General features: G+C 38.9%; 2 protein-coding genes across 5 annotated transcripts in view; both read left to right on the top strand.

Moving 5' to 3' along the window:
- The window catches only part of camkvl (CaM kinase-like vesicle-associated, like), a 28,313-nt gene extending 25,071 nt beyond the window's left edge, over positions 1-3,242 (top strand). The window contains exon 11 of the mRNA XM_056733869.1: positions 992-3,242. Within this exon, the coding sequence (XP_056589847.1) occupies positions 992-2,287 (1,296 nt within the window). The 3' untranslated portion in view covers positions 2,288-3,242. The remainder of the gene's footprint in view (positions 1-991) is intronic.
- A 599-nt stretch (positions 3,243-3,841) lies between these two features.
- On the top strand, positions 3,842-24,063 carry uba1 (ubiquitin-like modifier activating enzyme 1). Of its 4 annotated transcripts, none has more exons than XM_056733953.1 (26): positions 3,842-4,080; positions 9,074-9,190; positions 9,344-9,402; positions 9,503-9,671; positions 11,042-11,176; positions 11,300-11,406; positions 11,753-11,843; positions 12,914-13,046; positions 14,014-14,111; positions 14,201-14,347; positions 15,350-15,526; positions 15,639-15,743; positions 16,207-16,287; positions 16,453-16,605; positions 16,730-16,895; positions 19,082-19,278; positions 19,378-19,442; positions 19,534-19,729; positions 19,875-19,949; positions 20,053-20,242; positions 20,436-20,524; positions 20,610-20,702; positions 22,343-22,534; positions 22,614-22,715; positions 22,816-22,916; positions 23,021-24,063. In XM_056733953.1, exons 2-26 carry the CDS (start codon positions 9,074-9,076, stop codon positions 23,154-23,156), a joined length of 3,174 nt encoding a protein of 1,057 aa, XP_056589931.1. In that variant the 5' UTR covers positions 3,842-4,080; the 3' UTR covers positions 23,157-24,063. The 4 variants fall into 4 exon arrangements, with proteins under 4 accessions (XP_056589931.1, XP_056589933.1, XP_056589932.1 ...); XM_056733955.1 differs by having other exon boundaries at positions 3,854-3,990; XM_056733954.1 differs by lacking the exon at positions 3,842-4,080 and adding an exon at positions 6,179-6,455 and having other exon boundaries at positions 9,061-9,190.
- Positions 24,064-24,472: the final 409 nt, after the last annotated feature.

The following is a 24,472-nucleotide window of genomic DNA, read 5'->3' as shown; positions in this document are numbered from 1 at the left end:
TAAGATATTTAAGTAAGTTTATGTTAAAAACCGGTCAAAAATCTGAAAGAAACTAAATTCAAGTTTATTTTTCTTACACGATTCGTAGATTTTTGGCCTGTTTGAAAAAAAACCTCACTTAATTCTGATATTTCTTTCATAAAACAAGACTAGATATCTTAGCCCCGGTTTCACAGATAAGGCTTCAGATTAGTCCCAGACCAAAATTAATTTTGAGCTGTCTTAACTGAAAATAATATGCCCTGACCTATCTTAAAATATGTCAGTGCCATTGTTTTCTTTCAAGATGGATAACAGTTGTGCTGCTTTCTACGGGATTTCAATAAAAGCGACTTAAATAGGCACAGTCCTGGTTTAGGCTAAGCCTTGTCTATGAAACCGGGTCTTAGGTAACTTTCTTTGTCAAGTAAGTATACCTTAATTTGTGAATTTTACATATTTGCACAAGAAAAATATGCTTATTAAAGTAACAGTTCACCCAAACATTTTAATTCTGTCTACATTTACTCACCCTCATGTTGTTCTAAACCTGTATATATATATCTTTGTTCTGATAGACACAGAGAAAGATATTTGAATATATTTGTCTTGTCCACCATTAGGAGGAACATTTTTTTGTTCTGTTGAAACACAAAAGAAGACATTTTGAAGAATGTAGGAAAGCAAACAGTTCTGGGGCACTTTTGACTACCATTGAAAATGTTCCTACTATGGTAGTCAATGGTAAACTGTTTGGTTACAAGCATTCTTCCAAATATCTTTCTCTGTGTTCATTAGAACAAAGAAATTTAGACAATTTGAGGGCGAATAAATGATGACAGAATAATTTATTTTTGAGTGAACTGTCCCTTGAGTAAATTATTTTTGTCTTCAAGAGTACCAAAGACTTCTAAAAAGTTGACAACGAATTTCAACTCAATAGCAGAAGACTTCAAATTACTTAATTAATCCATTGAATACTAAATGTCTGGTTTCTTCATTTCATTCACAGAAAGCAATTCGTGTGACTACATTTATGCAGCGTCTCAGAGCTTCAGAATTAGGATCATCTGATGGAGCTGTAGAGGGCCGCTGTGAACGGGTCAGAGCAGAAGGGTTGGACGGTAAGGGACCACAAACTGACTCGGCAGTGAACATGTCACATGAGGTGACCGTTGAAAGCAGACCCGGGGAGAATCAAGAAGAGAAATCAGGACACAGAAAAGCAGAGAAGGAGACTTCAGAACTTGCAGAGCCACTTGCCAAATCAAACAGCTCTTTAAAACAAGGAGAGGAGCAGAAGAAAGATGAAAAGAAAGAGTCTACGGAAGGAACTCACGAAAAGGACGTTGTTGCAGGCCAGGAGAAGGCATCAGTAGAAGTGAGCCAGAAATCAGCACCTACCGAGTCCATGAAAACCTCAAGCAGAGAGAACAATGTTGAGAAGAAATCGTCATCTTTCACTGAGACGCCAAAACCGCGTAAAATGGCTGCCAATCTCTCGATGGATCATTGCTTATGTTCTGATGCGAAAACTGAGACGGTATCAACCAGAAAGGAACAGTCTGTTAAAAAAGAGAAGAAGACAGAAGCGGTGCCGGATGTACAACCGAGCAGCTGGTGTCAAACACAACTTCCAGAGGCAGTAGCAGAGAGGCCAGTAGAAGTTGGGGCTGTCGGAGAGGTTAAGCCCAAGAGCAAGGATGGAAAGAAAGCAAAAACAGACAAGGGAAGCCAGTCAGTGAAAAACATCCAGTGTTCATACGAAGGATTCGGGTCAACAAGCCTCGGCCGTGACAAAAAAGCATTCATGCAAGATGTACAAGAGATCCACGGTGCGTCTAGATATGGGAATCCATACTGTCCTGCCTATTCTGTTAGCGGCGGGGCTGTGTACGGTGGTCTCGAACCAGGGGGAGGAGCCAGTGCTGATTGGCAAATGGACAGCGTAATTGAACAAATAGAAAAGCAAATGGCTGCCGTGTTGGAGAAGATTGAGGGAGAAATGCCTTCATTGCTAGAGCAGATCAGCGATCATCCCGAGACCCTGCCGAGAGCCAAGAGCGCCAGTTCTTCACCTTCACCACGACCTCGAACACAACATCATTCGACCCCTCCGCCTCTTCCTACCACACCACGTCCAACGATGCCCTCTCTGCCACATCTAACTATCCCCCCTCCTGCTTACCCACCACCCTCTCCACCCAGTCAAGTCCAGGGTCACAGCCATCCAACCGCTGATGAAGATAACAGTGATGGCCAAAGGGATACAATGCGGTCTGGCCAGTCACCAAAAGGAAGTGTGTGAGGAAAAGGGTTGTAAATATGTTATAAGAATGTGTGTGCTAAACAGTGAAGTAGGTCAACCAACTAAAATAAAATCTTTTGCCTGAGGGTTTCTGACATGAAATTAGAGCATACCTTTGGGGGCTGTACAATGTTTTGGGGTTCAAGCTGAAATATTAAGAGATTGTATTTAATTGATAAGCGGCTTTTTTATGTTTAAAGAAGAACGTGTCTTAGAGGTTTGAGGCGGAACAATATTTTGTAGTATAAAATCCAACAGTTAAGACTACTTTGACTGGTTGTAAATAAATCAGCACTATCATTGATGATAGCATAGTTGTTATGTCCTGTTGAGAATGCAAGCTTGATATGGTTTACTTGGATGCAAGATCAATTTGCGTAAAAACATCACCTTTAATTAAACAGCAAACATTTGCTCTTCGCCAAGCAGTGACTTTGGGGGATATTTTTATTTTCTCACATCATCGGTCTTGGATTTTTGCTCTTAGATGGTAGAAGTCCAAGCAGTGCATGTGCGTACTTTCTACATTCAGTAGTATATTTAAAACAATCAGTCTATTCAATCTATATACTCTCAAATTGTACAGATCTTTCTGTAAGAATCTGACATGCATAATCTTTATTGATAGGAAATACAAAATCTAACAGAAAAGGAATACAGGAGACTAGCATTTGCTCTTTTATTTAATTTTAATTGATTTATTCTGGCATTCACGTATCCATCGGTGTGTTTATATCTAACCCCCCTGCTCTCTTTTCTCAAATGATGATGAATAATAGTAATTTTGCTAATATATCTTAAAATATCTAATGTCTTCTGTATATGCTGCAAATGTATGTGAAATGTACCTGTTGCTTCCACTTTCCTAAATATTATAGTTTTGGTGATGTGAATATTCTTTCAAGCTATTTTTGCACTCTCATGTGAAAATTTCAATAAAACTCAAATCAAACCATATTGTTTTATAGACTGTTTATTTGACACTACTTGAAAACTCTGGATAAAAGCATAACAATTGTAACAAAAATCTTCAAGTTCAACTTACATCATTCTTCAGCAAGTGTGCTACATTTGCTTAGGACACCGTGCACAGGGCTAACACAAAGACACTTGTTATTTGCTTTACATTCACTGAGTTACGATGTTCTCAAAATCACTTAAACGTCGTAAACGACTAGAAAAGCCAAACTTCGTGCTCGTAACAACGCTTTGATGAAAACAATAAAAGTATAGCGTATAATATGATTTCTTACTAGCAGTAGAAGTCTAAAAACTTCTTTTCCCATAGTCCACAGCGTAAGCCACGCTCCGGGCGAGTCCATTGTGTTCCTAAATGGGGAGATTTCAAAGATACGATTAAGATCTTCCACAAACTAGATTCACGTTCATAAGAATTACACGATTTCGCTTATTTTAACTAAAACGTGAAACTTTTAGCAAGTGATATGCTGCCGAGTGAATGTATTTGACCGTCAACGACGAAAACGCTTTTGTGTTGCATCCATGTATCTTAAATAATAGCACATTCTCAACTCAAACTCTGCACATGTTGGTACTACCTTCGTGAACTGAAGAACACTTGCTGAACTGAGAGAGTACTGTTAACGGTACATGGAATAGCCGGTTAGGCAACCGTCCAGCCTCCCCTCCGACTGGAAAGTCACGGAGCTCACGCCGCTTCCAGGGATAAAGTTACAGAAACGGTTTGATTTGACATTTTCTGTTGTTTATCTTTTGCCTGCGAGGTATCTCTGTATTCAGTACCGTGGAGAGGCCAAGTAATATCGGATGTGGTGAGTTCTGCATACTTATGTACCTAGCTAATGCTAAATCGCTAACGTGTCCATAAGAAAACTATTGCTGCCAGCGACAGACAAGTTTTTACCGTTACGGTGAGCTAACCATACGCAAAAATGTGGCTTTAAATCTGCGCTGGCTACTTTAGGCAGAGCCAGTTTACCACATGCGCAAGACAATGCGCTCCATGCGTGCATTATGAGCCAGGGCTAAAAGACATCCTCATGTTTGCGAAAAGTTCTCACGTCATATGGTTTGGCTTGTTTTTCAGAAACCCTTCATGCATTGGAAGAGTGTGCTAAGCTAACGAGCTTCATTTTTCACAGGCTAATGTTATCAGTGGAGCCGTGCACAACGTCTACGGCATGCCAGTGTTGCTTCCTCGCATCGTTTCCCAGAGCTAGCAGCAGCTTTGAAAGATAGCCAGATAATCTGACACCTAGTTGGCAAGCTGGTCTCAGATCTTTAGGGGACTTAGAAAGACAGTCTTTTAAAAGTATTTCAAGCTTTACAATCAAAAGAATAAACTGTCTGAATATGGGGTACTCACTGCGTTGTTTCTCATGCTTGGATCAGTGATCAAACCTCATTCAGTTTGTGTGGCCTTGTGCATTAATAGTCTGTGCTGAAAAACGACTTGCAAACACGTCATTTCATAAAGGACGCTTTATGAGGTCACACGATGCTCTTTTTGTTGAAAGCGTGCAAATCTGATAGTTTCATCTCATTAAGGTGTTTAACATGGAGCTAAATGGCTCACACTACAGAGTGAGGGATTTTCACTCTCAAGTGCAGGGGCCTTGATGGAAGATACTGTGTGTTGTTTACATTATTTGTACCTGCTTAACAGTGAACTCTGGCAGGGTTTGTCGTTTTAATGCATCTAATGCGAGAATAAGAGGCCCACTTGGGCCTTTGTCACAAGGTAACATCCCATCCCCCAACGGTTATTCCTCTCATTAACAAGAGAAAGCCCATGCCTAACCCTTAATTTAGCAGCCCCTGTCAAGATACAGTTTTTACAGATTGTTGATGCATGTATAAACCTTGCACGTGTGGCTTTAAGAGAGCTCTTCAGAAGTTATTAAAGCATCATTACAGTGAGGTGGTAAATAAACAAAAACTTTGGATAATTTTAACAGACGATTGTTGAATTGTCATCTTTCACTCTGTAATTCCAATCGTTTTCTCTCACCACCAGCATTAGTGAAATGGTTTTCCTCGTAGCCTGTCCAGTATGTCCGTACATACTTGGTAAACAATTGTGACCTACTTAACAGAGTCACCTATCAACAAGCCTGGTTTTGGTAATGTTAACAATCAATCAGGCTTTAAACCTCCTTAGTGTTAATGCTGTCGAACCTCAAAAACGCAGTTCTGATTTCTCTGCCACCAACCTGCTGGTCTTCAGCTTAGTTAGATGGTTATTTTTTACAAGTTGGTAAAATATAGAGTTAAGAACACAGGACTGTTAGTTTAGTCTATTTATTGTAACCATCAAATAAATCTTATTTTTAAAGTCCTGCAGGTGATGTGACCATGTGTTTTTGTCAAGGGTGCCGTTCTTAAATTAGTAAAATGAGCTCATTATTGTCTTTAGTCTTTAAACTATATTATTCTTTAAAATATTGTACACAAACGCAATATCTGTTCAATACAGCCAAATGACTCCATAAAGCAGGGGCTGTGTGTTTTTGTTTGTAGCTTTATGACAATTGCTAGCGTGGTTCAGTTCAATACGCAACAAAGTGTCAATTCTAGGCCAGGACTATGCTTTAGTTGAATTAAGATACTTATGTCGCTTTAATAAAAATACCTAAGAAGGTAAATCTACCGTTGTGCATCTTGAGTCAAAACGATTGCACTGATCAATTTTAAGTCTGGTAAAGTTATATTCAGTTAAGATGGTAGCACGTTCATTTTAGTCTGGGACTAGCCTTAAACCTCGCCTGTGAAACCGGGCCATAGTGTCCCAGCACATTAAGCGATGACTTCAAAAAGTGGGCGGGGTTTTCCGTAATGTCATAGGTAGGGTAGCCAATGAGGGACCGCAGAGGATTGCAGCACACTCTGCGAGGCCGCCTTTTCCTCTTCCTTTTTATCCGAGCGGCTCCGCCCCTCTGCCACAGCTGCCATTTTGGTTTTGTTCCGTTCGCAGAGACAAAACCAGAAACGCGAGACAGTCAGGGTGCAGACCGGACGACAGTGACTCGGCAGGATAGTGAAGGGGATTCAGTCACAGCATCTCGCCCAGCGCTGTTCGTGCTGTCGTCGTATCCTCCCTCTCATCTAAATCAGTCTGCAATCCGCGAGTTAGTTTCACACGAGGAGCGGTTTGCTGACACTGAGCGTGGACTGAGAAGGATTATTGGTAAGAGCCGAATCATTCCTCTCAACATGCTAACTCAGTGCGAGCAGCTGCCTAACGTTACTTAAACGTGTGTTTATGGTTTATTTAATCGACAGCACTTATGAATAGTCGGCGTTGTGATGTCATTTATAATTCTCACGGATCGGATCTTCTCGTTTGTAAAAGCGCAGAGTTCTTTCATTCAGTCATTAGCATGCGAACTTGTGACAGCTAACTTAGGCCGCAGACCTGGCTGTGTAAACTGCATGCAGCAACTAATACAAAGCATATAGCAGGCTAGCTAACATAACCGTAGGTGTCCAAGAAATCACATCGCGATCCTTGCTAGTTGCTAGATGATCTCCCTGGTCACGTTAATTTATAATCGACTAATCATTTGATGTTCGGTTTGATTTGAATGTTAAATGCTTTGACATACAGCCTATGCTGTTTTCCCGTGAAATGAAAGTGAAGAACTGAGTTTGACAGAGCAGTTGCTACAGGTCATGTCGAGCTAATAATTCTCGTAACGTAAGACGTTATATTTTTGCTTATGTCATGCAGTCGGATTATTCCTGTTTCGATTTCGCTATGGTGAGGGTGGGCAACTGAACGCTCACTCGCTGAAAATCACGCCATTGAAACATGACTTTTGTTCGATACATTTAAATCAACATTTAAAAGACATTTTCGTTTCTTTTAAGAATAGTTACGTTTAGTTGAACTTAACCTTGAACTTTAAAAATCATTTACATTTACTTTTCATTCTGAGGGTTCATTTACACATTAAAAAATCCGTACCTGTACTCACAAAGGACTACTAGAGAAGTAATAAAGTCCTTCCTGTAAATGATTACGTCAGTATTAACTACCCTTTACGTAAAGTAATTGTTTCTAGACGTTGTTCTTCAATGTGCATTATCTTGTAGCATGATTGTACTGCACGATTGCATCGGCATGCGTAGTTTCCGCTTTAGGGCAGCTTCTCGGTTGTAATGTTTCTAGAATGAACTGTATGCATCGCGTAGAGTTGAACGATAAAGCAATACACTGTTTTGTAAGTTTCGTGTCTGTGATTTAAACCATAGCGCTTCTCCTATTGTTCCGCCCACCCATCATTTTGTGAATTTGGTTAATGTTTTTATTAAACGTGCGTTTAATCGCATCACGGTTTGTGAATGCTTTTTAAATCCGTAATATGAATGACAAGCATAATGAAGCTTGTGTTTGTGGAAAAGCCACACTGCAGTTGTGTTTTAATGAATCAGCGGTTTTGTTAAAGGCTGAATGGGCGAGTCAGTGGATTCACGAGCTTTCCACAATAAACACAATGCTTCGGTCCGTGAGCTATTTATAGCCAAGGTGCTTCATCTTGCGGCAGAAATCTGACTATGTGTTGTGTAAAGGCAAATCGCCTTATTTCAAATACATTATTGGTAAAATAATAATGCAAGATCTTTCAAATTAATGTCAAACGTGAAGTTATTTGAAGTTGGCTTGAGGTTTTCATGGTCAGTTTTTCTTCGCTGGATTCTCTCAGGGACATAAGCCCTGCTGGTTTAAAAGCGATGTAAGAACATTCATTTCTACCAATTTTTGCTTTTGTGTATAGACTTTGTGTGACTGTGACTTTGTGTCTGACTAAACTGGATTGTGATACTATTGATTTTGTATTCTTTATTGTAAAGGAACTGTCCAGTGCTGAAACATCAAATTTAAAACTATTAGTATAAACATTTTAACAGTCCAGTAGATGTTTATTAGGGTAATTCCAGCATTATCAGTGTGACGTTTGCTGTCAAAATGAGAAATGTAAACATATTTATAACCGTTATATTAACCACTTTGTTTATTTTTTCCTAAATCCCTGTTGGTAGTTCAGACATCAGGAAGAAGATAGTCATACACGTTTTCTATTTAAGATGAGGGAAATAAACATGTGTTATGGATATGTCAAAAAAGGGCACATGCTTTTGAGTGCTGTATTTTCTAGGATTTCGTTGAATTAAAATGCACAAACTAGATACAGTAATACCCAACAAATGGAGAAGAGATGGCTCTTCATAGAATGTAATAGTCATTGTTTTAATTTTTATGTGCCTTTTTTAAGGAAAATTTACTCTTCACATTGTGAAAATGGCACTTACCTGACTATGGAAGCTTGTGCTTTAAAAATAATTCAGTCTCTTAAAATGTTACTAGAATTTTTATGCCCTTCAAAATTGTATTGCAAGATCATAAAATATGTACCTTGTATTAATTCAGTTTCGGCCATAATATAGAGATGTTTGTAGAGCTATTTTTATCCAGATGTGTGCACCTTAAATTATTTATTTAAACCACCCGAGAGTTGCTATTTTGGTGGCACGAAAGCTATTGCCAAGTCCTAGAGCAAACTGAAACGGCTGTTAAGCTTATGCTTAAATGTAAATTTGCTTAAATATTCATTTAATTGTTTCTTTCTTTAAACACCAGTACTGATTAAATGAAACGTGCGGCAAGACAGTCTGCTTTATATTAGATCTGCAGGTTTCATGTGATATGCAGCGTCTTTGTGCATTGTGCAATAATCAGATATTACATGCTCATTCTATCAATTTGGAAAATACTGAAGCTGAGTTTTCAGTTTTTCTCTTTAGATGTCCAGCTCGCCGCTGTCCAAGAAACGTCGCGTGTCAGGATCAGAGACGAAGACGGGATCCCACTGCTCCTCCTCTAACTCTGTCAGAACCGAACAGTCACACACACCAGCTAACGTATGCTCACTTTAATTAAATAACTCCTGTCATACATTAAATATTTTTCACCTCACGATCAGACCATCAGATTTGACTTGTTGAACATCCGTCTGTAATTGGGAATGCTCATGTTTAAATATAGTGCACTAACTGTTATTTTCGTCTCTGTAGGGCATGGCTAAGAATGGAAATGATGCTGAGATTGATGAGGGCCTGTATTCCAGACAACTGTGGGTTTCACTGTCTTGTTTTAATGTATCAGTATTCTTTTTAAATAAAGATGAGAGACCCGTTCATGAGCGGTTGCTAATTTTAACATTTGTCTCTTAGGTATGTGCTGGGCCATGCGGCTATGAAGCGCATGCAAAACTCCAATGTCCTGATCTCAGGGATGCGAGGTTTGGGTGTAGAAATCGCAAAGAATGTAATTCTGGCTGGAGTCAAGAGTGTAACTGTGCACGACCAAGGCGTGGCCGAGTGGAAGGACCTTTCTTCACAGGTCAGTAATTGGTCATGAGTCGAGCATAAATGCGTGAATGTGAATCAGATGCATCATTGTTAATTTTGAAAACCCAAGTACGTTTAATGAATGACACAAGGTGGTAATGCAACGAAATGACTGCATTACAACTTTTTATTTATACGACAATGACTATTCTATGACTATACTATGAATTGATATTTGTAGTGGTGCAACAGATCACAAAACTAACGGTTCGCATCATTTTACGGATTTTGGGTCACTGGTCGGATCATTTTTCATATCATCTCATGTAAATGCTTATCATAGTTTTATTATTATAATAAGGGGTGCACCGATTGACCGACCAGAGACCGAGACGATCTTCTGCTGCTCGCAAGCACAGTCAATAACATCACTGCCATCATTACATTCAAACCCGCAAGTAAACATGTGAATGTGCGTATGCTCAGCCTGTCTTTCATGGCTCGTTTATGCTCTCATGTGGGTCCACCGTATCGCGAGTCTCTGACACGCTGACCGACACGCATCTCTCATATCTGCTGACTGCATGCGTACACGTGCATCATGAACTGTACAGACAAAAAGGTGCATTTTAATTCATCTCTCGTTTGCTCTGTCTACTGGGGTATGTATGCTAACAGTGATACCAAACTCATGTTGAAGTCGTTCACTCTGTATAAAACAAATGTAAATTCCATTCAACCTGATTGCTTGTCTTTCATTAAAACTACGGTATTTTCACTTAGATAAAATCATATTGAAAAACACGACTTATAAAATATCTACCTATATATGTGATTTTCTGATTAGTAAATAAGGTTTTATAATTGTACAGTCAATTATAGTTTGTGGATAGAAAATTGGAATCTGCAAAAATCAGAATCGACATGGTTCACAAAATCGGAAACCGGAATCGCTCAAGAAAATTGCAATCGGTGCATCTCTTATTATAATAATAACTATAATAACTTGTTTTTGCAACAAATAAAATGCTCCAAAATAGGGGCGATTGCATAAGGGGTTAAAGTACCTAGATGATATCAACAGATTTATTTAACATTATAATTTATCTTCTAGGCTATGTTATACAGTATGCAAGCAAAAAAAGTTATATGCGAGAATGCGTTTTAAAATTTTACTTTTCCATATACTGAAGACAGGGGGAGAGAGTGTGCGCTAAACTATCTTTTACTCAATGATGAATAAACTTCATCATCCACGGTTCACAAGCGTTCTGAACCATAGAGCACGATCCCCATGGATCACAGATCAACCGTGATCTGTTACACCACTTGTATTTAAGCTATAGGCTAAGTAATCAAAAACTTTACCAAATTACAGTATTCTGTTCATGGTGTGTGACTAACATGGTGTTTGTGTTTTAGTTTTACTTGCGTGAGGAGGATCTCGGGAAGAACCGTGCAGAGGTCAGCCAGACTCGACTGGCAGAACTGAACAGCTATGTGCCCGTAACTGCCTACACTGGCACCCTCACCAATGAATACCTGACCCAGTTTCAGGTACTGCAGTGTTCACGCAGTTGAACAAATGGGCTCACTGATACTTTTCCCACATGCATAAATAACATTGCAGTGATTAATGATGAACAGGGTTTGATTTAATTAGCGTTTGTGATTTGCCAGGTTGTGGTGCTCACCAGCTGCAGTCTGGAAGAACAGACGCGCTTTGGGGAGTTTTGCCACAGTGACAACATAAAGTTGATAGTGGCTGACACACGCGGGCTGTTTGGGTAAGAAAAGCTTCCAGAAAGGGTCTAACAATAAACTCGGTTTTGCGATACAATAGAATCATTAAAATGTATTTCATGAACAAGAACATGTTAAGCAGTATGTAAGTTAACAAAAAATGTAATCTGTTTTTTACTGAAAATAAAATTTTAGTTAAAGAATAAAAACTCGAACAAACAACATTAAGTTGTCCAACTATTTTAATTTTAGCATCGGAAGTATGAAGCATATTTTTCAAAATCAACTGTATTTGTGGAGTACTTAAGTAAGTGTTGGCTAGATGTAGCATTTCTGGTGCCTGGTTTTTATTTTATTTACAAAAGATGTTTTTCTACATGTATTCCGTAGGCAACTGTTCTGCGATTTTGGAGATGATATGGTTGTGTTGGACACCAATGGAGAGCAGCCTCTGAGCGCCATGATCTCAATGATCACAAAGGTAAGAACTGTGTCAGCTTGAGCCACAAAGAAAGCTTGAAGATATCCAGAAACTACTTATAAGACATTGGAACATCTGGGCTTTATACTTAAAGCTTCTAAGAAAGCTCAAAATTTAGCTTAAAAACGTCTACTTAGTGGTCTTGGCTTAAAAGCGATTCAGGACCAATGAGCAACTCTGAACAAGGAAAAGACTAATCTTTTATCTAAGGGAGGAGGTGGGGCTGACACCGTTGCTATATATGACACAATCTTTTACAGACTGATTGGTTTGTTGGCCAAGAAGAAAAAAGAGCGCTTTTAAGTATAGGGTTGTTACTTTGAAATTGCAGATGTATTTTTTCCTGTTTTACCATATTTACCACACATGCACGTTATATATTTTTTTATTTTACATGCTGTTAATGTCAACGTATTTGATAGAAAATGAACAGTGACACAATAAGTTTCTGTAAGTGCTGTAATTGTTTGTGTGATCACTATAGAAGGTTGTGACCGAACCAAATCATCTTTGCTTTATAGCTGCATTTCTCCTGTTGCTAAATATACATTTTTTATTATTTCTATTTCTGTCACTATGGCATTTGTTCGATGTTGGAGATGTTGACGTGTCTCTAATAGGATCGGTCACAAACATAAACCCTACATGATCTAATGTGTTGTCCTATTCACTCACTGTCATTTAGTTTAATTTTAGTTTATTTTATAGAACTTTCACAATTTGCAATGCATTAAAGCAGCTATACAAGAAAACATAAACCAAGAAAAACTAAAGTTGAAGAGACACAAAAAAAAATCTGATCAACCTTAAAGGTAATATGTTAATTGTAATGCATTGTTACACATTTCTTCTCACTTTTCATGTTTAAAGAGCTCGTTTAAGGGTTTATATGGTTTATGAATTACATTTTACTTTTCTGTAATTTTAAGGGGAAATGAAAACGGCCACATTTTATTAAGAATTTCCTTAGAATTTTGTCACTAGGAGCAACTCTTTGAGCTAAGATTTTTCATGAATACTGGCCCTGCTCACCTGAACCTTTTGCTGTTTTTTTTTTTGCATGTGTAAAGGACAGTGCTGGTGTGGTCACGTGTCTGGATGAAGCACGCCATGGGTTCGAGAGTGGGGACTATGTCACGTTCACAGAAGTGCAGGGCATGACAGACCTCAATAACTGTGATCCAGTAGAGATCAAGACACTGGGTGAGTTAAGTTATTCTGACAATATCTAGACAACACAGAGACTAATGTAGAAATATCGGGCTTCAGATATGCGTCAAGGTCAATTGTGACTAGATCACACTTTTGCAGGAATGTTAACCTCTTTTTGTAAAAGCGTCAAAGATCTCTAATAGTCTTTTTTTTTTTGGAGTGACCTCTTCACGAAACCTACAGTGTCATCTAGATTTTTTGGTGATTAATTGAAAGATATTTGGTTATTTTCAGTGCAGAGTTAGAGGATGTTGCTTGGATGTTTTTTTATTTCATCTTTCTAGTTGTGTTAAGATGCGTGCGTGTCATCATCTTGGCAAGTGTGCAACAGCTCCAGACGTCTGGACCTCTTGACTATTTATTTGGCAGCTTTCAAGCATTTGCCACAGTTAATGCAGGCTTACTTTTTAAAAATATTTGTTCTGTGATCTATGTAAGACAGCCAACAATCACTAGTTTGAATACCGATCGCATCATCAGTCACCTTCTCTTCACAAGAGGGCTAAAAAATAATTAGTCCGTATTTAAGTTACAACATAAGTGTATGTTTTAGTTATGCAAGTGTTAAATGGCATATCGATCAGATCGTACACAATGCTGGAGTGTCCCTCTAGACTCACAAGAAGAACTTTTTCTATTGATAAATTCAAAGGAGGTTTTTAGAAATATATATATTTTTTAATAACTAGCCATAGAAGCCAGTAGGGTGTTGAATGTGAAAAAGGAACTATTTAAAAAAAGCTTAGATTAAATTCTGGTCAGATTATCAAAATCAGGGTGCAATTTAGACACAAGATGCTCTCTGGAACATTTTCAGATCATAGTGAGAATAACATGAATTATCAGGTTTTGCACGAATTATCGCTCATTTTTATGAAGTATGCCTTTAAGCTAAGTCGACCTAAAGTCAAGTGTTGGTAGATCAAGTGTTGAAAGCTGTAATGTCTTCTGTCATCAGGTCCTTACACCTTCAGCATCTGTGACACTAGCTCCTTTACAGACTACGTGAGAGGTGGTATTGTCAAACAGGTCAAGATGCCCAAGAAGGTCCAATTTGTAAGTTGATTCCTTCGCTGACACAAATATCCCAAAATATATTGAAAGTGAATATTTTGTTAGATTCATTTGCTTGTTTCATCTCCCAGAAATCCCTTTCCTCTTCAATGGCTGATCCAGAGTTCTTGCTGACCGATTTTGCCAAGTTTGATCGGCCAGGACATCTGCACATAGGCTTTCAGGCATTGCATGCTTTTGAGAAGAAACACAGCCGTCTTCCGAAGCCTTGGAATCAGGTGAGCACCGTGCATTGTAGAAACTATGCCTGACTGCTTTAAGACATTTCATAATGGATAAATGGCCATGGCCAATTGTAGGTCTCATTAAGCCAAATTTAGACTACAAAAGGGCCTTCTATCTATTATATAAAAGGTTGGTTAACTTTGGATTAGGTGAATTTGTGTTGTTTTAGCAACCCGGTAACAACATTTATCCATCAGGCAGCCAGTTAGAATGGGGCTTGTGATTTTCTGAAAGGTTGTTTTAGGTTGTTTTCACACTTGGGTCCTCTTTAAAAGAGCCGCACTCAGACCTCTTTAAGTGAACCAAATAAAAAAAGGACAGAGTTGTTTTTATGTTCACACTGTCTCTGTCACTGAAAGAGGACTCTGATACTTTTTGGTCCACTTAAGTAATAAAGGGGACCAAAACCTCTTTGTCCATATTCAAATTTATTTGGGGGAACTAATCTGTAGGAAAATTTATGATGGTTTAATTATAGTAAATATAGTATAAATTAAAATATAGTAAGAGTTTGTGCACTGTAAAAAGGGACTAAATGGAGAATTAACTAAAACTACAGTGCTATATTGAAGATCATGTGTATTAAAAACAGACAAATACGTGCAATGAATAACCATAGAGCCCCGCATTCCTGCCTGGGCCCAACAAATAGGGTATTTATCAGGAGAGAGAGAGAGAATCGAAGAGAGATCATTTGCAGTGTTCGCATATGGGCCAAAAATGCAGTGAACCGTGCACAGACCCCTGAAAGGACCAAGTGTGAAAACCCTCTAAATGTGTAATATGCTTCAGACATTTAATAGGCTTGTACTTCCTAAACTCATCAATTGTAGACATTAATCTTTAGAAATCCGACAGTCTTCCCAAATACAAGGTTGTGGTCCTAAAAGATTGATCGTGTGTTACATTTAATTACATTTGAGAGCTGAGCTTTGGACATCAAAGTGAGTGACTCAGCAGTCTAATCTCTCTCTCTCACTCTATCTGTATTGCAGGCAGATGCAGATGAGCTTCTGTCTCTGGCCGAAGAGTTGAATGCTGCACAGACTGGATCTGCCAAGCAGGAGCAGTTGGATCAGGCAGTCATCAAAAAGCTGTCCTGTGTGGCTGCTGGAGACCTGGCACCTATCAATGCTTTCATTGGTGGGCTTGCTGCCCAGGAGGTTATGAAGGTAATGCCGTGTCCTGTTATTGCATTAAACTTACCGTTATTTATGATTTAAGATTTTGATACTTTTGTTCTGTCATGGCATATTATTTATTGCTTGTCTTGTATATGCACAGGCTTGCACTGGGAAATTTATGCCCATCAAACAGTGGCTGTATTTTGATGCATTGGAGTGTTTACCTGAGAATGACGTTGCTCTCACAGAGGAGGAGTGTGCACCTGTGAGTCCATCCAACCTACATGGTTATTTTATCAGCCTTAAAATGAATATAGATTTTTTCCTATTTTTTTTTTTCTTTTCATAAAAAACAAGAGCATCCAACATCCAGAGTATAGGTGTTTAACAATTAGAAAAAAATTATGTATTTAAATACCCATAAATGTAAAAAATAATAACTAAATACATAAGCATTTTGAGGTGGGAACATATCTATATAATCATACAATAAATATACCGATTTTTATATTGTTCACAAATTACCCCATACTCATACTAGTGCAAAACATTTTTGTGTCTTAACATACCAGTGGTTGGACATAAAAAAGGATTATAATGATAATAGTAATACTTAAATTCATTTTAAGGGCTTTTCCACTGAAGCTACTTTGAAACTGTGGCTCTCGCAAAATGCTTACAGCTTGATGCAAAGAACGATCTCATTTATTAATGTCTGTTTTCTGCAGAGGAACTGCCGGTATGATTCTCAGATTGCTGTCTTTGGATCTAAGCTGCAGGACCTGTTAGCCAAACAGCGATATTTTCTGGTAAGGAACTAAGGTTGGCTGGGTATCAAAATGAGTGATGCATACAACATGTATTGGGTCCATGTTCACGCTGTTAACTGTTGCAATACCACTGTCCTGTCACTTGGCATAGTTTGCCTTTAGATTTTGTAGATGTGGAATTTTAGAGTCTTTTTTTGTGTTAAGGTTGGCGCTGGTGCCATTGGCTGTGAGCTTCTGAAGAACTTTGCTGTGATGGGCCTGGCCGGTGGTGAAGGAGAGATCATAGTGACAGACATGGACACCATAGAGAAGTCAAATCTCAATCGTCAGTTTCTCTTCAGGCCGTGGGACGTTTCAGTGAGTGTTTTTATTGTGAATACAAACATCTAGTTTGAATTGATGCTTTGTTGATTCCCTCTGATTGTCAAGAGTGTTTGTGATCTTGAGTTGTTGCTGACTCCAATGTCTCTTGTCTGAGCAGAAGATGAAGAGTGATACAGCTGCCGCAGCTGTGAAACAGATGAACCCGTCAGTCCGCGTGACGAGCCATCAAAACCGTGTAGGACCTGACACGGAGAAGGTCTATGATGATGACTTCTTCGATAACCTGGATGGGGTGGCAAATGCTCTTGACAATGTAGATGCCCGTAAGTTAGATTGCAGAACATCACCAAGTGTTTGGTCAGGAAAAATGAGTAGCTCGGAGTACTTTGGAGGAGGGTACCGTATATTAATACTGCTTATCGATATCGGTACTTACCAATACTGTTATCGATACCGCGCTCTATAATTTTATGCAAAAACACAGGATGTGAAAAGATGTTAAACATTTTAAGTTTCTTTATTACACGTGAGCTTTAGAACGGCAGTTTGACACAAATGACTCATAACAAAACCTGTGTGTGTTCCTTCGCATACCACTAATGGCACTTTGCATGTGCATAGGCGCATATCATTATGTAATTCAACATGTTTACTTTACATCACTGTGGTTATTTGGCGGGTAGTATTTTCTTTTAGGTTTTTGGTCTACATAAATCTAAATATTTTTAATAATTTGACCAGCACATTTACTTAAATTAACTAAAGTAAGTAAATATACTCCGTGCCGAAATGATTTAAAACAATGTTATAACTTGTTCTCAAATAAACAACTTTTATTTTGAAGCGTTGCCGCAGAGGGGTGTTTGACAGAAGCTTTCTCATAGTGAAACGCGGATGCTGAAAGCTCCACAAGCCCAACCATGCCACTCTAACTCATAAACACGCAAAACAAGCAGATTACAAATACATGGCGTAAATCGTATGGCCCTAGATATCACACATATGTTGAGTAAACATCATTCAAGGATGGAAAATGAGAGGCAGCAGCATCTAATTTGCTGTTTAACACTCGAAAACACGGATATAAAACAATGCAAGTATTGATAACAGTATCGTTTTTAATGAAGCTTACCAATTATGTACCGGTCCAAAATAGTACCAGTTCTCGGTACCCATACTTGGGAGTCAAAATGAGTAGTTTGACTTAAACCGGGTTTGTACAGGTGCTGGAAATCCTGAAAAATGATTGATTTTTAATGCTGTGTTTTCAAGGTTAAAAAATGCTTGTATTTGGGATAAAGGGCTTGAAGCTCCTTGACATTTTAATTGCTTGATTTCATATCAAATCAGTATGTGCAGTTCACTTCTTGGATCAAATAATTGAAAAGTTCTTATTGCGTTTGCTGTTTGCATTAAAAACATTCTGCTCGAACTGCTCTTGCTGCTCTGATTCTGCACGTGTCGAAGAGTTCACATGCAAAACCCTCTTAAACCAACCTCCGTCAACAATGAGATTATGATGTTAAGTGAACGCTCTCCACCAAACACATTGTATACGTTACTCAAATATCTTAGCTTCAAAACCCCAAAATACCACATACTTCCTGGTCTGAAATATCTGTTTTTTCTGGAAGTAAAGTTAAATGGGTGAACCTGATAAAAAATGTGGATTCGCTATTTACATGGCGGAATTTGCAAGAGCAACTGAATGCTTTTCCAAAGAGGAAACACGTTTGCTCAAGCGTGAAGTTAATACGTGTGAGGAGACCAGAGGACAAGTAGACAAGTTTTTATATGTACAAAATAATCTTTTACACTGTAATCCTTTTATTTGGGATTATTGTGTGCTGCTTTTTTTCATCTGCGTGTAATAAGCAGAATGTATGTGTACTGTGTACATTCAGCCCGATGCGGTTTTCATGTCCTGCCCCATGTTGTTTAATAGGAAATGCATTTATGCCCATTTGTGCGCCCAACGAGGTGTGTTCAGTTGCATTGTTGGCGCATTGCTATTACCAACTGAAACCTGGTCTTAAGTCAAGTGTGCGATTATTTTTTTGTGTTATTTAAAGACCACGCTAGTTATATGACTAGGCATGTGTACATTCTGCTTATTACACACAGAGGAACGTGCAGCAGCACACAAACATGCCAACTATTGAAAATAAATGGATTACAATATAAAAGATTATAGTTGTCTGCATAACGATAACACATCCAGCTAGTTCTGTAAATGGTCTGCTTGAGCGCTTTAACCTTGAAGAAGCGTTCAGTCTTTGCTAATCGGGCATGGTGTATGATGAAAGCAAACATTGAAATTACTGAACAATTGCAGGATTTTGACTTTTTAAAAGGTGTAAGAACCCTGCTTAAACCTTTTATCATAATTGTTACATATAGTGTAGTCTTTATTAGGTTAAGTAGTTGTATGACTTGAGTGTTCAGAATCCAGAAATCATTGGTCAAACTTGAACTTGTAAAATGAAAACTTATTGACATATTCTTCCAGGTATGTATATGGATCGGAGGTGTGTGTACTACTGTAAGCCATTGCTGGAGTCTGGTACTCTAGGCACTAAGGGAAATGTACAGGTGGTCATTCCTTTCGTCACCGAGTCATACAGCTCCAGTCAGGATCCTCCAGAGAAGTCCATTCCTATCTGCACTCTCAAGAACTTCCCCAATGCGATTGAACACACCCTGCAGGTAACAACCAATATTCTGATGAATACACAATGTTAACATCTCTTACACCTTTAGATACTGTAGAAAGCTGTTGCTTTATTGTTGCCTTCTCTTTCTCAGTGGGCACGTGATGAGTTTGAGGGACTTTTCAAACAGCCTGCCGAAAACGCCTTGCAGTATCTGACGTAAGTTACAGTCACTCTAAACAACCCCCAAGGACTTTCCAGAAAGCTGGAACGTTGGAGGTTAATATGCGATGTTGTCATCCCTCTCCAGAGACGCGAAATTTATGGAGCGCACACTGAAGCTTCCTGGAGCTCAGCCACTGGAAGTGGTGGAGGCCGTGTACAAATGCCTGGTGACAGACTACCCGCGCAAGTGGGAGGACTGCGTAACCTGGGCCCGCAACCACTGGCAGTGTCAATATAACAACAATATCCGTCAGCTGCTGCACAACTTCCCTCCGAATCAGGTGAGACCAGTCTGTGGGTTTTCTTTAGATCAGCTCTCAGTGGACGTAACATGATATTGAGCATTAAGTTCAGTTGGAGATGCGCGTTTATCTGAAATCTTTCATTTCTTTTTAAAAATCTCAATGGCTTTCTTTTTCTTGACAGCTTACCAGCTCCGGGGCACCATTCTGGTCTGGTCCAAAAAGATGTCCTCATCCATTAGAATTCAGCACTAGCAATGTAGGTGTTCACCATGAAAGACTGAAAATAAATGAATTGGATGGGCTAACCTGAAAAACAAGGCAAAATAAACATGCATCTTGAATTTGTGTTTCACTCACAGGATCTTCACATTGACTACGTTTTGTCTGGGGCTAACTTGTATGCCAAATCATACGGCCTGCCCGGCAGCAAAGACAGGGTGGCTCTGGCCAAGCTTCTGCAGGATATTAAAGTGCCTGAGTTCACCCCAAGGTCAGGAGTGAAGATCCACGTGTCCGATCAGGAGCTGCATAGTGCCAATGCATCTGTTGGTAGGTTGAGAGCGGTTGCAGAACATCTGGTTGGCAGATTTTGTTCTGGAATAGTTGCAAAGTTGTTTTTTGTTTGTAAAACTGCAGAGCTTTTAAATTGCAAGTTTTTACCCTCTTTGCATTGCTTGTATCCATTACACAGCATTGATAACGTTACATTTTGGTGATCTAATGTCAATTGATCTATTTCTAGATGACTCTAGACTTGAAGAACTGAAGACGCAGTTGCCTACCCCAGAAGTGACCTCTCAGTTCAAACTCTGTCCTATTGAATTTGAGAAGGTACGACTTATTGCTTTCCCAAATTTCCAGGCCTGTAGAGCTTTCTTGAACTCTTTAGTAATGCCGATAAAATTTTCTCCATCAGGACGATGACACAAACTTCCACATGGACTTCATTGTAGCGGCTTCCAATCTGAGAGCAGAGAACTACGACATTCCACCTGCAGATAAACACAAGGTGCGTTTATCAATTTTTTAATGCTATCTGAATGTTGGAGCAACACTGGGGAGTTTTTTTACCTTAAAATAATCACTCTAAAAGTATTTAAGTTGTAGGACAACTCATAACTGGAATTTTACTGCCGCTTCTAACATAGCAGCCCTCTATCGGCTGAAATAACTCAATTTGGTGTGTAGGTAGGTACACAAGTCCCGCCCATCACCTTAACTGCATATGTCACGTTTTCCTCGTACTCTGGGTAATCATCAGAGCCAGCAAAAACATTAGAGGAAAAGAGAGAGAGCGATCAGACAGGAGGCCGGACACAAAAAAAATTCATACAGACTTGCACTCGGTGGTGCGAGCTGCAAGAGGCAACATGTTGCAAAACGGATGGAGACCTAGCTTTCCTGCTACTGGATTTGAAAGTTTTAAAATTTCTTTCTGTACTGTACTTTGGAGCTACTTTCAGTTAGATACTTTCATTCATTATGTACGATTTAAACAGCAGTATTTACCAATACAGCTGCTCCCTCCAGAACATGTACTTTGAAGGGTCATTCATACAAGTGCGTGGGACACATGAATGCGATTGGAATTCCCCTGAAAGTTTGATAATAGCATTCAATTTCTTGCACAGAGCGATTGATTCGCTTTATAAGACACCATTTTAACGTCAAGGGGCAGGGATTACTTTTGTGCTGAAAAGCGTTTTTTTATTTCATAAAAAATAATCTTCATAAATCAATATCTTCATAAATATCTTAAAAAAACATCTTGGAAGTACTGGGGGTGTGTAAATTAACAGCAAATTCATTTTTGGGTAAACTAACGTATTAATTAGAAAGACAATATCCCTTTTAATTAAATGTCATGAAAAGGTATATACTGGATGCAATATTTGTGTGCATATTTTAAAGCGCAGGGTTTCTGCCAATCTCATATTCTCTCGAGTACCTATAGAGTAGTATTGCATAGTGTGCTGCTTGCTTTTCATGGAGAATTGTCCAATAAGGGACTAAGAAAAATTGTTACAAAACAGTTTTATTTGTTCAAAAAAAACTTTCCGAAACCTGGCCCTCAAAGAAAAGTAGTTGATGACCCCTGTTTTAAACGACGACTACCAAACCACAATCAATGATTCCTTAAATCACGCACGTAGACTAATGTCATCGGTATCTATAGTTATGGCAACAAGTTGAGTGTAAATTATTGATTGCACCTGATACACAAAGCACAACCTCTGGTCGCGTGTGTTTTTTCCCGAACTCCAGAAAATGATTTTCGTTGGTTACTGAACACATTGACGTCCATGTGTTGGGTGACTGCAAATGTGCTAAGTTAGCACATTAGCTGCTATGTAGCTAAAACGATATGCGCTTACGGCATACAAGCAGCTGCACCCTGTTGGAGCCAACAGTGTGCTTTAGTTCATGCACAGTTTATATAGTGACATGATGTAACGCCGGTTTCTGCTTAGTCAACAAATTCACGTGTGTTGCGCTGTCCAAGGGGACGCTGATACAGCGACAGTATTTACGGTACTGATAACAGACAATTAGGTTTTTCCACCACATGAAGGAACCAAAAGCAAAAGTTCTCTAGTGTTGCTTTAAATCCACCCATTCTTAACCTTCCCGTTCCTTTTTTCGTTTCAGAGCAAACTTATTGCTGGAAAAATCATTCCAGCCATCGCCACGACGACAGCTGCCGTGGTGGGTCTTGTGTGTCTAGAGCTGCTGAAGATCATTCAGAACCACAAGAAGCTCGAGTCGTACAAGAACGGCTTCATGAACCTTGCTCTGCCTTTCTTCGCCTTTTCTGAGCCCATAGCTGCCCCCAAGCACAAGGTACGTAGTAGAATTAGCATTCTTAATCGTGATCTTCTATGTTCTCTGAATTATTTTAACATTTAACCTTCTTTGACAGTACTATGATATTGATTGGACACTTTGGGATCGGTTTGAAGTGAAGGGCATTCAGCCCAACGGGGAGGAAATGACACTGCGACAGTTCTTGGACTATTTCAAGGCAAGTTATGTTTGATGTAAATCATGTGTTAAGGTGCTCAATATACTTATTATTGAATAATTATTTATGGCTGACCTTGTGTACTCTCCTCTGTCCTTAGAATGAACACAAACTGGAGATCACGATGCTGTCTCAGGGAGTTTCAATGCTCTACTCGTTCTTCATGCCTGCAGCCAAGCTGAAAGAAAGGCTGGAGCTGCCGTAAGTCTGCGTCATTTTATGTTCGAGGAGACAGAATGACTTATCAGAAGTAATATGCAGCATCAGTAGCAATGCTAATATTATTCGTCCTCTGTTTTTCATAGGATGACTGAAATAGTGACCAAGGTGTCCAAGAAGAAACTGGGCAAGCATGTTAAAGCACTAGTTTTTGAGCTCTGCTGCAATGACGACACAGAAGAGGACGTGGAGGTGCCCTATGTCAGATACACCATCCGCTGAGAAGGTTCTAGGGGTAGGGAGGGACGGGTTGGAGGAGTGAGAGGGGGCCCATTGGGGATGTGGAGCCAATTGGAGAGCATCGGAGAATTTGGAGAACCCAAAGAAAAATCAACAGAGGGGTGGTACTATTTTTTTAATCAGTTACTGGATAATACAAGTATTATATCTCAAACACCCCTCTTTCTTATTGGTCGAGCTCTCTTGGGTATGGTTCAATCTTAGGCTGGATAGCTTTAAGAAGGAATATGAAATGTTCACGGGGAGCATGTGAAGTTTTGGCTATAACTTATTTAAACCGGTCGTTCTAACACACAACTTCAGTGAATGAATTTATCTGTAAACTGATCGTCAATCATCTTATAAACACACTGCTCTCTGTTCCTGCCCTCATGATATATTTTGTGGACACCATCTTGCTTTGTATTCTGAAAACACTGAATTGAATAAAATATTGAATGATGGGGAAAACATACAAAATAAACAGATTGTTTTTTTACAGATTCACTGCATTGGTATGTTGTCACCGTGCTCTTGGTGGATTTTGTAATATTAAAAAGCTCTTGGCTGAGGTCTCAAAGCGAGTTGGTTTATTGAACTCCTGCTCTTCCGGTGGGAATATCCCTTTGCCGCTCTGGCTTCTGTTTGGTTGGGGTTCAGGAACTTGCACATAACTTTTTATTTTATTTTCCTTTTTTATGTTTTGGCAGACTTTGGTGTACACCTTGTAGAACATAAACTCTGTATTCTTTCTACTTTGTTAAACTCCAAAACAAACATTACAGTACGAAACGTGATTTTACTCTGTAATGGGAAACGTTGTTGCTTTTATTGTCTTTTCTTTACTACAGTTGTTTTGAAAATGTGTCTATGACGTTAATAAGTCTAATAAATAAATTCTGCAGTTAAATGCTCGTCGCTATTATTTCTATGTTGAGAACAAGTCTGAAGTTATACATGCGGGGAGGGCTTAGACAATGTACAGGAATTACTGCTTTGGAGGAAATGCCTACTTTCATAGACCACAAATAAGAACTAATATATTAGCCCATTTTTTTTTTATAGTATAGAACAGGGTTTTAAAAAAATTTTTTGTAAATCTTACAAAAGAGCCCCATGAATATTTTGGATCTATGAGACATATTTAAACAAAAAATTATGAACTTTATGCAAAGTTGTATAAATGAGGCCTCAGGGCGTTGAACTTTCTAATTTAAATCTATTTCATTTTGGCTCATCTAACCATAATTTTGTTTGTTACACATTGTACCACATTTGACTTTTTTTGATCTCATCCCTACCACGGGGAACCATCTTCA

This window comes from Triplophysa dalaica, chromosome 20, assembly GCF_015846415.1.
Source record: "Triplophysa dalaica isolate WHDGS20190420 chromosome 20, ASM1584641v1, whole genome shotgun sequence".
In the NCBI taxonomy this organism is placed as follows: Eukaryota; Metazoa; Chordata; class Actinopteri; order Cypriniformes; family Nemacheilidae; genus Triplophysa; species Triplophysa dalaica.
Note: the sequence above shows the minus strand (reverse complement) of the source record. Positions and strands in the feature narration are given on the sequence as shown.